Raw genomic sequence first — 15,921 nt, 5'->3', positions numbered from 1 at the left:
AAGGGATGGGCAATAAAATAATGGCCTTCCTAATACTGCTCACATCCCACAAATGAGTATAATGGACACATTAATGTGTTGAAGGTGGAAGTAATTGCAACATCCCCAAGGCTGAAATCCAGTCCAACAGTTCCTGGATGAAGGACACTCACTCTTGACACCAAATCTGCCAAGCAAAGAACAGCATCTTCTGTATGAGCCGACACCACTGGGAGTGAACATTACTGAGCTACACAGGTGAGGAAACACCCAAAATTTTGCAGCCAAGAGAAAGGAGAAAGACAAGAGTTTGAAGAAAACACTCATCCTGCACAGTGTTATAAACCACATTATCATTCTCACCTTACAACCTTCGCACGTGATACAGCGGTAATGGTATCCAGTCGCTTTATCACCACAGACAACACAGGGCTCATCCTTCTCTAGGTAACTGGGAATGTACCCTGAAAGGCAAATACACAAAGAATCAGAACACAGAGCCATTGTAAGAAGTTGAAAGGGTGCACACTGCAAGGCTGTTTCCTTTGGATGGACAGCTTGGAACTGGGGGGTAGTTGCAAGGTAAAGGGTCGGCCATTTCGAACTGAGGAGGAGAAATTTCTTTGCTCAGGGTACAGCAATATTTTGGAATTCTCCACCTCTATAAGACTGAGGTTGGTAGAGTTTTGGACACAGTGGGAAGTGAGAAACTTGGAGATCTGGGAAGAAAGTGGATGCAATACAGGATCAGCTCAAGAGGATTGTAGTTCCATGAGTTCTTACACACACTGAAGTGAAGGATTGCACATCACTGTGATAACCAGACATTCAAACTGTTCACAACTAGACTTCCTCAGTGACATACTGGGCAAATAAAGAAAGAACCTGCATCTATCTAGCACTGTTCACTGGACTTTTGTGCTTAACATAATGGGCCTTGTGTGCAAACAGCAAAAGCCCAAACTTAAGCAGGCAATTGGACAAAAACCAGAAAACATTTCAGAGTAGATAGATGATTTTAAGCAGTCCTAAGATACCATTTGGGAATTACAAGCTGGAATACTTGGAGAGATTTTCTACTCCTGGCACATGCTGTGTTAACAGGGAAGTAATTTCCTCATGTCAGTCTGCAGATTTCTATCCATTCATTGGACATGACCTTGATAAATACTTGGAGGAATGAGTTCATCCATTCATCATCAGCATTAAATGCTGGCATACTCATCTCCACATATTCGGATCCACTGATACAGCTGAATGTTGGGAGGGAGTACAACCATAGCTGATATTGAATGGCCAAGATCATAGACAAGTTTCTCTACCTCACGGAGTTGTAAGTTTGCAATTGCAGCCCACACCACGTGCCAAGTTTGTTGAGTAGATGGAAAGTTGAGGTATCACGATGTATATGATGTTTTCAGTAACTGATCAGCTGAGGCATGAGCAGAGTAAGGGATAAAGTTGTAGCCTGTCTCTGAGTTTCATGCCAGGTGTTTAGAGGATCTACCATGGGCCCAACACATTGATGCAATCATGAAGAAGGCATGCCAGTGGCTCTACTTGGTTTGGAGTTTGAGGAGATTTGGTATATCACCAAAGATTCTTGCAGATTTCTATAGATGTATGGCGGAGAGCATCCTGACTGTGCATCACAGCCTGGTATGGAGGCTCCAATGCACTGGATCACAAGAGGCTGCAGAGGGTTGTAGACTCAGCCAGCTCCATCACAGGCACAACTCTCCCCACCATCAAGGATATCTTCAAGAGGCGGTGCCTCAAGAAGGCAGCATCCATCACCAAGGATCCTCATCATCCGGGATATGCCCTCTTCTTGTTACTACCATCAGGGAGGAGGTACTGGAACCTGAAGACCCACACTCAAGGATTTAGGAACAACTTCTTCCCCTCCACCATCAGATTTCTGAATGGTCCATGAACTCACGAACATTACCTCGTTATTCCTTTCTTTTGCACTATTTATTTATTTTATAATTTACAGTAATTTTACATCTGCACTGTACTGCTGCTGCAAAACAACAAATTTCATAACGTATAAGTCAGTGACAATAAACCTGGTTCTGATTCTGATAGTTATAAAAGACCTGAGATTAGCCAGTACAAGAAATAGATATACAAACAGTCCATCAGAGTTCATCTTTTAGTGTATGAGATGTCCGTTAAAGCACCTGATAACAGTGGGATAGAAACTGTCCTTGAGTCTATCCAGAGTTAGATAGGGATTCCAGCATTTTGACCCTGTGACAATGAAGAAACGATGTTGAAGGTCCGAGTTAGGGAAGTGTGTGTCTCAGAGGGAAGTCTATGGCTTTCCAATGCAACTAATGCTCTTGTTCATCCATGGTAGAGACTGTGGGTTTAGAAGGATCTGGTAATGAAGCTCTGGTAAGATGTTAGGTGTAGAAAAAAATACAGAAAACTAAGAGCAGAAGTAGACCATTTGGCCTTCCAGCCTGCTCTACCGTTCGATGCAATCAAGGCTCATTGTTCACCTCAATACCATATCCCGGAGCTCGCTGTATATCCCTTGATCCACATTATGCTTCATCTGGTATGCATTTGCCACTCACTCAATCTATCTAAATAGCCTGAGGCCTCGTTGCATCCTCCTCACAACCTATAACCCACCTCCCTCCAGTCTTGTGTCATCGGCCAATTTAGAAATATTACATTTGGTTCCCGCATCCGGATCATTGACATAATCTGTAAACAGAATACTGCAGTGGCATCCTTGAATGCCGTGGTATGCAAATTGGCTAAATGTTTAAGCTGGTGGATGGAATGCCATCTAAGCAGGTCTCTTTGGTGTGCTTGGCATTGAGCTTCTTTGTTGAAGCTGTACTCATCCAGGCAACATTTTTCTGCCTGGGAAACAAGAGTCAGGTGAGTTTAATCGGTACAGGAGCTTAATCTGTGCTGTAATTACTCCAAGAGCGATTCTCATGCATTTGAAGTGTGTGAGGTTTTAGTGCACCCCTTGGAGACAGAATTAAAATGAACTGACATCAGGTTCAGGGACTTCCATCAGAAACACTTGCAAAGATAATGGCACTTCAAAGAAACTGTCATTAATTGAAGGTTTTATAGAGTGGTTTCTATCTCATGTCAACCAGAACTACAAGGCCCATTTAAACAAATGGCTGACAACCCAAAGTGCCTCCTCTGGTATTTGAGTGGACCTCAGAGACCAGCAAACCAGTTAATGTTCCATCCAAGTAGCAGTCAAAGGCCCAAAAGAATGTCTATTTAAAAGGACATGTTCTGCCAGCAATTCCTCACTGCAGGAATTAAGATCCAACTTGGTGAAGTGCAAACAAGTCTGAAGCTTGAGGGAAAAGAGAACGTGGCAGAAATATCAGCAGGCTTTCAGCACACCAAAGAAAAAAAGATTGATGCTTTTGGAATTCTTAGCCAAAGCATTAGGGCCCAAGACATTAATTAGTCATTGCTCTTCGTAGAACGTGACTAACTGGCCATCAGTTTCCCTCAGTTCTTGATTTCAGTTTTGTTGACATAACAATCACTAAGATTTTGCCTTTATGTCATGGTAGCAATGACTTAATGGTCATATAAATGGGGAGAGGTGAAAGGACCTCTGGATCACTTTCATCCATGTTCTACCATCTTGCAAAGTCAAGATGTACCTGCCCGTCATTTACAGCTGCTAACTGGCTTGTTGTGATGGATGTGTTTCAAGATCCATCTGCCTATCACCCACACACTCCTCCTGCTTGCTCCCCTCCCCCACTGTTCCCATCTGCCCACCCCACCTCCCAGATTTGGTCCCATGCTCCACCTTCCTTCCCATCAGACTCCATCACCTGCAGCCCTTTGTTGCCCCCATGTATCACCTCCCAGCTTCCACTCTCCCCTCCTCCATCTGCCTATCATCCCTCCTCACCTGGAACCACCTATCGCTTGCCAGCTCTTGCTCCACCTCTTTATACTGGCTATCACCCCTTTATCTTTCAGTCCAGACGAAGGGTCTCGACCCGAAATGGGGATTGTCCATTTCCTTTCACAGATGCTGCCTGACCTGCTGAGTTCCTCCAGCATCTTGTTTGTAGCTCCAGATTCCAGCATCTGCAGTATCTTGTGTCTCCCCTCAAGCTAATCCTACTTGTATTTCAAACTACTCCATTTCAAATGCACCTCAAGATGCGAGTTTAATATAAAAACTGGCAATGGGCAAGAAATGCTGCCTAGTGTGAACTGTCATAGAACATAGAACATCACAGCACAGTACAGGGCCTTCGGCCAACAATGTTGTGCTGACATTTTATCCTGCTCTAAGATCTATCTAACCCTTCCCTCCCACATAGCCCTCCATTTCTCTATCATTCACGTGGCTATCTAAGAGCCTCTTAATTGTCCCTATTATATCTGCCCCCACAACCTCTGCCAGCAGTGCGTTCCACGCACCCGCCACTCTCTGTGTAAAAGTCTTACCTCTGACATCCCCCTTATACCTTCCTCCAATCACCTTAAAATTATGTCCCCTCATGTTAGCCATTGTCGCCCTGGGAAAAAGGCTCTGGCTGTCCACTTGATCTATGCCTCTTATCATCTTGTACACCTCTATCAAGTCACCTCTCATCCTCCTTCTCTCCAAAGAGAAAAGCCCTACTCGCTCAACCTATCCTCATAAGATATGCTCTGCAATCCAGGCAGCATCCTGGTAAATCTCCTCTACACCCTCTCCACATCCTTCCTAGAATGAGGCAACCAGAACTGAACACAAATCAAACTGAACAACTGAACATGAAAAAATCTTTTGGGTAAACTGTACAAGTGGGCATGGTTGGCATCTTCTAATCTGTTTCTCCTGCTTGCTCAAATGATGCATAACACAAATTTAACTTCCCCCTCAGCCCCCTAACCCCCTTTAAGGCACAAAGGTGATTGAAGATCTACCTGAGAGATTGTCTGGAGATGTGACAAGGTGGAGGGACTTTGAAGGAGTATTTCAGGCTGATAGTTACTGGTAATTTCCATTATCTTGAGCCACAGCTTAAGTTTCAATGCACCTGCAAATCAGTGAAACTTAATTATCCGTAATATTTTCTTTGCTCAGGGATTTTAATATAAAAGCAACACCAGGTGCAAGAGATAAACATGGTACTACACCAGATATGTGTTAATCTAAAAGGTATTAAGGTCACATGCATCAGTTTGCTTCTCAGGTAGAATGACACACTAGAACCTCCCCAAAGGATAACATTTTAATTGAAGAATAAAATAAAATCAGGAATACTAATGAGTTTTCAATGAGTCAGGTAGTCTGGCCATTAGATAACATCTGGTAAATGGCTTGTTGAGTAAGCAAAGGGGATTGTAGCTTTGCAGTGAAGGATTAGGTAAAGCCCCCATCATCAGCCCAGCATGTGACCTCAAGAAGAAGGGAAGGTCATTGATGAAGCAGCTGAACATGGTTAAGAACAATCATTTTGACCCAAAGATATGGGACAAGAACCACTTGGGTTCAATTCAGATGTCCAGTACTGTCTGTGTGGAATTAGCATGTTTTCCCTGAGACTGCATGGGTTTCTTCCAGGTGCTCCAGTTTCCTCCCACATTGCCAAAACATGCAGATTGGTAGGTTAATTGGCCACTGTAAATTTCCCCCAGTGTGTAAGTGAGTGGTGGCATCTGGGAGGAATTGAGGGGCTAAGTGGGGAGAATTAAATGTGGTCAGTGTGGTATTGGCCCAGTGGTCAGTGTTGTGCAAATGGGTGTTTGATGGTTAGTACGGACTCAGAAGGTTGAAGGGCTTATTCCTGTGCTCTATGATTGTAAAAGTCTAGTGAGATATGGCTGGCCAAGTTCACATATAATATTCCTTCTATCGTAAAGTGAAATGCTGGACTGTTTGCTGATATTAGCACACAGTTCAGTTTCATTTGCTTTTCTTCAGGTACTGAATTATGTACAAAACCTTGGGATTATTTGGTGTAATATCTGGAGCATACCAGCACAAGGCAATGATCATCTCCAACAACATAGGTCTGATCGCCTCCTCTTGAATTTCAATGGTAGCACCATAGCCGAGATCCCCTTCATCAACATCCACAGGATGCCATTGACAAGGAACTCATTGCCATGTTATGAGGAATATCTTGAGGTTAAGAGTTCATCTTCTCCATCACCTACAAAGCAAGTCAGGTGCATTGTGGACTACGTTTCCTTCATTTGGATGGCTCCAGATGCGACACTGAAGTTCAACACCATCCAAGATAAATCATTTATTTGATCACCACTTCAATAAACATCCACTCCCTCCAACACTAATGCACCATGGCTACAATATGTACTACCTACAGGTTTAAACTCCAGTAGAAATTCATTCTGTATTGCATAGACTAAATATGTGATGTTGCAGTATATGTAGATTACATTTCAATTCCAAAATTTGGTTCCATTCAACTAAATCAACTTTCAGAAGCAGAATGCTACAGGCATTTGTGCAACACTGCACAGAGAGCACAAGCAGCCAGGAATGAATTTCCACCTCCAAATGTATAATCCATATTGTACCATGTACTCTGTGGTTCCCAGGTTGTAGTATGAAGCTGGTCAATTCCAAAGATTCTGATATTCTTCCCTGTGTGAATAGACAACAAGAAATGTAAACAATTCCTTTCTGCTTCACAGATTCCAATTTTCTGGCTTGATATCTTTCATGAATGAACTGGCTTCAATTATTTAATTCTGCTGCATTCTCTGGGGAGAAATTTCTCCCTCCTGACATTTGTCATTATGTCCCTTTGCTTTTAATACAGCATGGTGTGCCTCAAAGCAGCCTTAGCATAGGTGTATTCAGCAGACTGAAGCAGTACTCTGTGATGCCTGAGAAGTCTGGTTTGGAAACTGCCCAGGATTCCAGCCATATTTTCCGCTTGGCGCAGGAAAATTCCAGTGGGATATCATGGAGGAAATGGAAATAACAGAATAAATATTGCAATAACAACTGCTCATGGGTAAAATCCAGAAGAATGGCTTTCATTTAAAGGAGCTTTTCCTGCATTTAATTCACAAGGCAGAGTTTTTTTTGGTTAATTGAAAGTTAAATTGGTAAATTGGTTTATTATTGTCACATGTACCGAGGTACCATGAAAAACTTATTTTGCATGCCGTCCATACAGATCATTTCATTACATTACATTGAGGTAGTACAAAGGAAAACAATAATAGAATGCAGAATAAAGTGTTAATGCAGACAGACGATATGCAAGGCCATAACAAGGTAGATTGTGAGGCTAAGAGTCCATTTTATCATACTAGGAGACTGTTCAATAGTCTTATAGAAGTGGGGTAGAAGCTGTCCTTGAGCATGGTGGTACGTGCTTTCAGGCTTTTATATCTTCTGCCCAATGTAAGGGTGGAGAAGAGAGAATGCCTGGGGTGCATAGAGTCTTTGATTATATTGGCTGCTTTACTGAGGCAGCGAGAAGTGTAGACGGAGTCCATGGAAGGGAGGCCAGTTTCCATGATGTGCTGACTTGCGTTAATTAATTTATCCAAGATACTGGAAACACAATGAGAATTCTGCCTTCCAGGAACTGGACTGGACTGAGACCACAGATCCATTTCACATGGAAACCATATAATCAAGGAGTGGCAGACATTCTGGAGAAAGGGAGAGTGGGGTACACCAAAGAGAAAGGAAGAGTTATCCAGACAATCATGGCTTCAGTCTGAACAATATTACATGCAGTAAGACTGAAACGGAAACATATCTAAAGCTCTTAACAGCTCGTCCTCACTCTTTTATTTTACACATAGCTCTGTTTGGATGACTGCACAGAGGCTGGCAGAACTCTGTGGGTTTTGTTCATTTACAAAGATTAGTATTTTATCTTCAGTGTAGTAAGATACACCAAGATTTTTTATGGAAATACGATCAAATCAAATTTAACACCAAGCTTCATTAGAATATTAAAACAACTAAGTAGTATGGTGATAGCAAATTGGCTGGCTTCCACTTATACTGTCTCCATGGCATCTCCATAGAGGCAGGATTGATAATTTTAAACATTAAAATCTCACTTGGACTTTATTGGAGGTTTAAAATTCATCCCATTAACCCGATATTTCTCTTTCAACAAATACTGTCTGACCTGCCCAGTTTTTATTCCTCAGAGATCTTTAGTGCCATAAATCTGTTGAGACATCAACTACTTGTTTGGATTTCATTTAAGTCTTAGAAACTAGCAGCAACCATGAAGAGCTCAATGATGTCCAAACATCAGGGTCAGAGTTCAATTTACATTCACAGAAGCAGGCCATTCAGCCCATTGAGGGCCTTCTGAAAGAGTTAGTTGGTCCCACTCCTCTAGCCCTGCAATACTTTTCCCCTTGGAGTGATAACCAATTCTCTTTTTAATGTTACTGTTGGATCTGCTTCCATCACCCTTGCATTCAGATCAGCACAAGTCAGTGAGCTTAAAGAAAAGAATTCTCCTCATCCCCACCTCTGACTCTTTGAAGAATTTCCGACTTTGCACAAATTCAATTGATGCATGAACTATGAATATCTGTCAGATCAGTAGAAGTTTTGTGTTGCATCAAGTCCATTCCTTTCAAAGACAAAATCTGTCCTTTCCTGTATTCTCCTCTAACGAGCACACAACAGACCAAAAGGTGATGTGACTGGAATAAAACTGGGGGGGGGGGGGAGGGGCTGCTGGAGGTAAAACAGAAGACAGGTTCACAATGCAGCCACTGGAGGAAGCAGTTCCCACTGGTTTGAAGGCCTAAGCCTCATCTTTGACTTTTCTAATGTTCTGATTTCCTGAAGAAAGTTTACAAAGCCAATGAAGGCCGGCTCCAAAATATTCCATCACATCCTATGTTTATTGTCTTAGATCCTTGTCAGGAAGGATGTTTAACCAGTTTGCTGTTCTTCTCTCTTTGATGTTTTGTTCAGTACCATGGCATCACCGTGTAATTTATATTGAAGAGAAAAAAATTATTTTTGACTTTTCCTTCTCATAACTTTGATGTTTTCCTGTGCATTGATTACTCTTTTGGTTCCTCACTCATCATTCACGCCCGTGCCTTGACCATGAGTGTTGGCAAGCTGTTAGGCTGCAGGGGAACTACATCTCCGTCAGCTGAAGTTGATGGAAAACAATCAGAGCTGGAAAATCACAAGAAGGAGGAGCAGGAGGAGGAGGGCATTTGCCTCAAACATCCTGAGATCTCAAGTCTACCCTGTCTGATCACTGTAATTCGGGAATAATAGAAGATAGAACATGAAACCGTACAGCACTGGACAGGCCCTTCGGCCCACAAAGTTGTGCTGATCTAATTAAGCTAATGACACCTAATCCCTTCTGCCTGCACATGGTCCATATCCCTCCAGTTCTGCACATTCATGTGCTTGCCTAAGAGTCACCTAAACGCCTATAATTTTCCCTGACTAATCCAGTGCTAACTGTAGTGCTATGACTTCCAGCTGCCTGAGATGGAGGGCTGGGGAATTCTTCAATAAGCTGATCCTGAGACATGGAGACACACGAGACTGCAGATGCTGGAATCTGGAGCAACACACAAGATGCTAGAGGAACTCAGTGGGTCAGGCAGCATCTGTGGAAGGAAATGGACAGTCGACACTTCAGGTTGAGACCTTTCATTGGGACTGGATCAGTCCAGATAAAGGGTCTTGACCCGACAAGTCATCTGTCCATTTCCCTCCACAGATGCTACCTGATCCACTGAATTCCTCAGGCATTTTGTGTGTTGGCCTGAGACATGTCAGGTCACAGAATCCAACTTGAATCTGTGCAGTGATAACATCGGATATGTATGTTCACCTCTGGGATTTGGGCTTCTCATCCAGTGGTATCCTGTTGTTCATTCCAAAATTCAGATTTTCTGGCTCATTGGCAAAGCTCATTATAGATGCAACATACCCACAAGCCAGTCCCATGTTCAGAGACAAGTGTACTTAAGATTTACTTTGAATAACAAAACAAAATGTCTCAAAGTTTCAATCTAAATCTCCAAAGCCTTTAAAGCACCAAGATGACAAGCAGGAAACAGACTGTGCTTGCAGTAGATCACACTGCATTCGGATCTGCAACAAATACTCTCACACAGAAAGCAAGAATGACATCTATCTATCCTGGAGAAAACATCACATTATTTGGAGCATGATGATATTTATTGGTTCAAAGAAATGTGCAATCCAGCAATTAAATTAAATGGTTGTGATTCCTTGCTTGTTGTTGTATAAATATCATTGCAGACACAGAGCCAAGTTAGTGTTGGTTTTCATTCAAAACACAATATCCTAGAAAGCTATTTCCAAAAACTGGAAAACCAAGTGTATGGGAGAGCTACTTTCAGGTGCTGTACGAGGAATGCTATCTGCAGCTACCATACTACCAAGTGTAGAGAAGTGCTATATAGCAGTGGTGGTCGAATATATATTGCTTTCAGGCACATTAACACCCAGTGAATATAAATGATGCTCTTGATTATGGTAATGCCCAGCGTACATGAGTGTTCTTTACAGATGCTTTAATAATCAGTGCACAAGTGTTGATTTCACGTTCTGTAGCACGCGTGCACAAGGATGTCGCTTTCTGGTATTATAATTCCTAGTGTGCATGAAAGTTGCTTCCAGGTGCTGTAATAATCAGTATATAAGCGTGTTGCCTTTAGGGACGGTATTACACAGTGTATATGAGCTTTGCCTTTGGATACTGTAATGTGAGTATTGCTTTCCGGTACCATAATATCGAGGGTATTTGAGTGCTCCTTTTACAATATCCAGTGTTGCTTTCAAGTGCGCTAATTTCCACTGTTAGTCAGAAATCAAGCACATTCTAGTGTTTTGCATGAGACAGTTAAATCACAAGTTACAGGTCACCAAGCTTATACAAAAATTGACATGTAGCTGTCTTCCACACAACTGAATGTTTTCAATTGATATGCGTAGCACTTGCCAAACCAAATCATATAGCACTGGATCCAGGTCACGATTCCCTCAACAACCTTCCAAGAACCAAATAGAATTTGGTCTAGGTTAATTAAAAAAGATAGATCATCCTTGACCCCGAGAGACAGCCTAAGAAGAAGGGTAATTAAGAACAAATCAGCAGGAGCATTGCATTCCCTGCCGTTTCCTCCCCCATTCACTGCATCTCTGCTTATGTATAGTTTTATGGATGTCAGCGTCTCCTTGGTTCCTTGCTCAGGTGTCCATGGTTCAGTTTTGTGTCCGGTCAGTGAGTGTAGTCATCTGTTGTACCATGGTGGGATTGAAGATCCTCTGTCTTCTGTCTTTTGCCAGCACTCATCTGGGTCACTTGATGGTGCACCTTCCCAGACTACCCTCTACCCACATCCCTTTCCTGATTGGCTAATTGAGCATGTCAATGGGCTGGATCATGCTGATTTTTCAGCTGTTGAGGCTGCAGTAAATCCTGGACTTCTATGCATGCACTGTGAAACGTGGAAGTTTGATATTACTGGCAGATTCCAAAGGATGAATCTGCCTGTTTGTTTTGGTGTTGGATTCCCCATGGAGCCCAGCCACAGAGCCCAGTCTTACTGCAATCAGGCCCAGTGCAGGATCAGAGGCATCACTAATGTCAATTAAAATTGTAGAGCAAGGAATTAGGAGGCAAAGGTAAATTACCTTCTTTTAATTTGTTTTGCTTTTATTTAATATTTTAATTATTTATGTGTTTTAGTTGTTCTTAAGAATTTGATTTTGTTTTAGTGTGGTTTTAGTTATTTACTAATCGTTTTTAAATGGCTTAACTCCTCTCTGAGCCTTGAGCAAAGTATGTCGGGAGCACCCTGCATTTAGCACTGCTCTGCCTGAGTCCTGTGGTTATCGGCACCACACTGCTAGACTGTGGAAGGCCAGTGGGATAGGGCCTTCCCTCTGGACAAGGGAAGCATGGCTGTGCAGGAACAACGGGCAGCAATACTGGGTGGGGGCATCATCTGGCTCAATAGTTTGCAACAGGATCTTCCTGGTCTGTTTGAATCAGCAGTCCATATGTTTAGTGGGATAGTTATCCACTGGGAAAATCCACATCATATTTTTTATATTTTCTTAATAAATATTGAAATGTCATAATGTACAAATAGATACAGTGAATTTAAAGCAGATAATATTTGAATAAAATTCAGATGCCTATAGAGAATTTTGAAAACGGGCACAAGTATATTTTGCAAGCCAGGCAGCATCTGAGGAGAGAAAAGCACATTTAGTATTTCCTTTCCTCAGAAAGTTTCAAGTTAATGACCTTGTCATAGACTGAAAACTTTGACAGTTTCTTCCTCCACAGATGCTGCCTGACCTGCTGAATATCTTCAGCGTTTTCTGTTCTTGTTTCAGATTTCTAGCACCTTCAATTTTTTTGCTTTTCATTTTCACCTGACGAATATCCTCCTTCTTCCATCTCACATCCCCTCCCCTACCCCCACTCGCCTCTTTCCTTTATTCACTATTTTCTTTGTCCTCGGACTGCTTTCCAGCCAAACATTTAAAAAGTGAACTCTTCTGTTCACAAACATGACAGGCAGTTTGAAAGTAGCAAAGACCAACAGAATGCAAATGGGTCATCAGACAACAGTATTTGGCAGGGAGGGTAAAGGAATTTTCAGGACATGAAGAAAATATTGCAGTTCTCTGAGCATGGCTCACAGGTACAGAGAAAAATAGCTCTGGTTTAACAGTGAGTTTCCATTGCCTTTCCTCACTTATCTGACTGAAATAATCATTTCACATATCTCTCCGTTAAATTAGATGAAATTTAGATGAGAGACTTGTGTCTCTCCACTTCACACTGCCTATTTGTTTTAGCTTATTTTGTCAACACACCACTCCTGCCAGTTTTACTTATGAGCTAATGACATGGCACTTCATGAAAAGCCTTTGCAAAGTCATATTCACTTCATCAACCACAGCTCCCCATGTCAACCCTCTTCGTGGCTTCATTAAAAGAACTCCAGCAAATATTATTTGCTGTAAACAAATCTGGTTTGGGTTTCATGTATTAAATCAAAAGTTGAAGAAACCACAGAAATAGACTGTTCCTTCAATTCCATCACCTGTTCATCGAGATACTGTTGTCTTCTCTGACAGCTTGTGAGCCCCTCAGTGAAAGGCACCATTGAAGACCACGTATTTGATTTTATTGCTCACAGATGCTGTTGCTCCCTTTTATTCAAACTGTCCCAATGAATAGGACAAATGGATATTGGGAACAGGTTACATTGGCAAGAAGGCCCAAAGCCAACAAGGAGGGCAACACAGATGTGGTAACTCATGGAAATAACAAGCAAAACTATGAGTGACATGACAACAATCTTCCAATGATCAAACAGTAAAAGGCCAACGCTTGTGCGCATAACCTAAAGAGAAAAAATATGACTAGTACTTGACATAAAATGAATGAGAAGAAATTTACATTTTATAATACTTTTCATGATATTAAGGTTTCCAACGATACCCCAAGCCCAATTACATTTTTGAAATTTAATTCTGTTGGAAGTGCTGCAGTTGATTCACAGGCATCTAGCCCGCAAAAAAGCAATAATGGCCAGGTTATCTTTTTCAGTGATGTCAGTTAAGGAACAAATATTGGCCAGGGTACCAGGGATAAATGATCTGCTCTTCTTCTATATAGAACCATGGGACCTTTAACATCCAGTGAAAGAGTAAATAGTTTAATATCTCATCCAAAAGATCCTGTTGCTTCAAATTGACCAGGTCAGTTCATGCCCGAGGAAGCCTTTGCTTCAGGGAAACCTCCCCTTTGGTGACATAATGTACTCATCTATCTTGAACATGGGATCTCTCTTGAACTAAAGGCCAACTATTTAATAAAATAATCACTCAATATTCAGCTAAACATAAACTTGCTCAATGCTTAGGGGTCCTTTTGAATGAAATGAGGCAAGAAAAGAGTTGAAGTTTCTAGGATCACCTGCTTATCTATGATGTAAGCAAACAGAGCAACAGATTTGGATGAACAATATCCCACATAGAGCAGTGAGGTTATTAATAAATTAATTAGCTTTTTGTAGCGTTAGATCAGAGAAAAAATTTAACTAGGACACTGAAATGGTGTCCGACCAGCTTAACATCCAATTTGCTGTCACTCTAAGCTTTCCTCCCTGTTTTGAGTGGGATTTGCTGGGAACGTTCCTGATCGGGTGCATTGTTTGCCTGAAAAGTGATGGTTGAGTTGTGATGAGAGACAGGTCTCAAAGTAGCTGCTCCCTTCCACAAAAAACCAGATCGTTCTCATTTGTTCCAATATCCCGTGCTCCACTACTGTCTTATCGCAACCCCCTGACGCTCTGCACTTTGTGGCAAGTGGGCCATGCCTCTTCTGAATCTCTGGAGTGTGTCATTACCTGACATGCTGGTGGATTTCATGGAGGATTGACTGTTCTTCCGCTTTCTCTTCCCATCGGGCCACCTGCAATGGAAAGTGAGACTTTAGTACACAGTATCCATTAGCCATGAACATTAGCACCCGTCATAAAACCAACAAGTTATAACGAGGCCCAATAATGCGCCTTTAAATCCATGGTCTTCCATTATGTAGGCTTGGTGTGAAGCCTGGATGTAAAGTGCTGTTAGCTGCCTCCAGAAATGTCAACAGTAATGAACTTAATTTCTGCTGATGTGTAGCTAAATAATGTTCAAGTTGGATAATTAAGTGACAGACACAGAAACAGACCCCTCAGCCTACTGAGTCCACAGTGACCATCAACCACCCACTTACACTAATCCCATGTTAATTCCATATTTTTTATTCTCCCCACATTCTCATCCTCAGATTCTACAACTCATCTACACACTAGAGGCAACCTATAGTGGCCAATTAACCTACAACCCACACATCTTTGGGATGTGGGAAGAAACCGGAGCACCTGGAGGAAACCCAACACACACACAATGCTGGAGGAACTCAGCAGGTCAGGCAGCATCCATGGAGGGAAATAAACAGTTGACGTTTTGGGTCGAGACTCTTCATCAGGATACATCAGGATACATCGTCTTATAAAGATTACAGACAGATCAGAATAAAAAGAGAATGTTCACGACTGAAGCAAACTACAAATTTTAAAGGTTAAACTAATTGTCAGCAATGTCATTGGACCAGTCCTGCTTCCACTTGGAACTTTAAGAACGGAAGTCATTGGATTTAAAAACATTATACAATTGATAAAAAAGCAATGGAAGGGTCCAATTCCCAGGGTAGAAATGTCAAATACTAGAGAACACGCATTTAGGGTGAGAGGAGGAAAGTTTAAAGGAGTTGTGCAGGGCAATTGTTTTTTACACAGAGAGTGGTAGGTGCTTGAAACACACTGCCAGGGTTATTGTTGGAAGCAGATACGATAGTGGTGTTTAAGAGGCTTTTAGATAGATATGTGAATATGCAGGGAATGGAGGGATATGGATCATGTGCAGGCAGAAGAGGTTCAGTTTAATTTGTATCATGTTCTGCACAGACATTGTGGGCCAAAGGGCCTGTTCCTGTTCTACATAAGAAAGCTTTGTCAGATCCGGTTATTTTCGAATCCGCAGTTCTTTCAGGAGTCCAGGAATGAGTTGAAAACAACTTGGTGCTTCACAAAGTTTTATTGGAAAAGTTTAAAACAAAGAAGCAGTCACAGAGCACGTGGCACTAGCTTTATTACTAGGAGATGAGCCGAGACAAAAGGGACTAAAATGAGTTAGGGCCTGGGGGAAGAGAGCAAGAGAGAGAGATAAGCAAGAGAGTGATTAACAAGAAACGACACCTTTTATACCTGAGATGAGAGGTACTTCTTAGCTAACAATAATCCAATCAGAAAACCTATTAGATACCTGTGGCAAAACCAACCAATGAGAAAACACATATTCACCTGATGGATGAACCAATAAACTAGGAAGCGGCCATT

The 15,921-nt window shown here is 41.9% G+C and overlaps 1 protein-coding gene across 2 annotated transcripts in view; it reads right to left on the bottom strand.

Moving 5' to 3' along the window:
- Positions 1-15,921, bottom strand: part of LOC127583099 (thyroid hormone receptor alpha) — a 375,457-nt gene that overhangs the window by 39,012 nt on the left and 320,524 nt on the right. For both annotated transcript variants that reach the window (XM_052038850.1, XM_052038851.1), the window contains 2 exons: positions 14,383-14,447; positions 343-443 (listed from right to left, as the gene is read on the bottom strand). In XM_052038850.1, coding sequence (XP_051894810.1) covers positions 343-443; positions 14,383-14,447 — 166 coding nt within the window. The remainder of the gene's footprint in view (positions 1-342; positions 444-14,382; positions 14,448-15,921) is intronic.

This window comes from Pristis pectinata, chromosome 25, assembly GCF_009764475.1.
Source record: "Pristis pectinata isolate sPriPec2 chromosome 25, sPriPec2.1.pri, whole genome shotgun sequence".
NCBI classification, from domain to species: domain Eukaryota; kingdom Metazoa; phylum Chordata; class Chondrichthyes; order Rhinopristiformes; family Pristidae; genus Pristis; species Pristis pectinata.
This window is presented reverse-complemented; position numbering and strand designations above follow the sequence as displayed.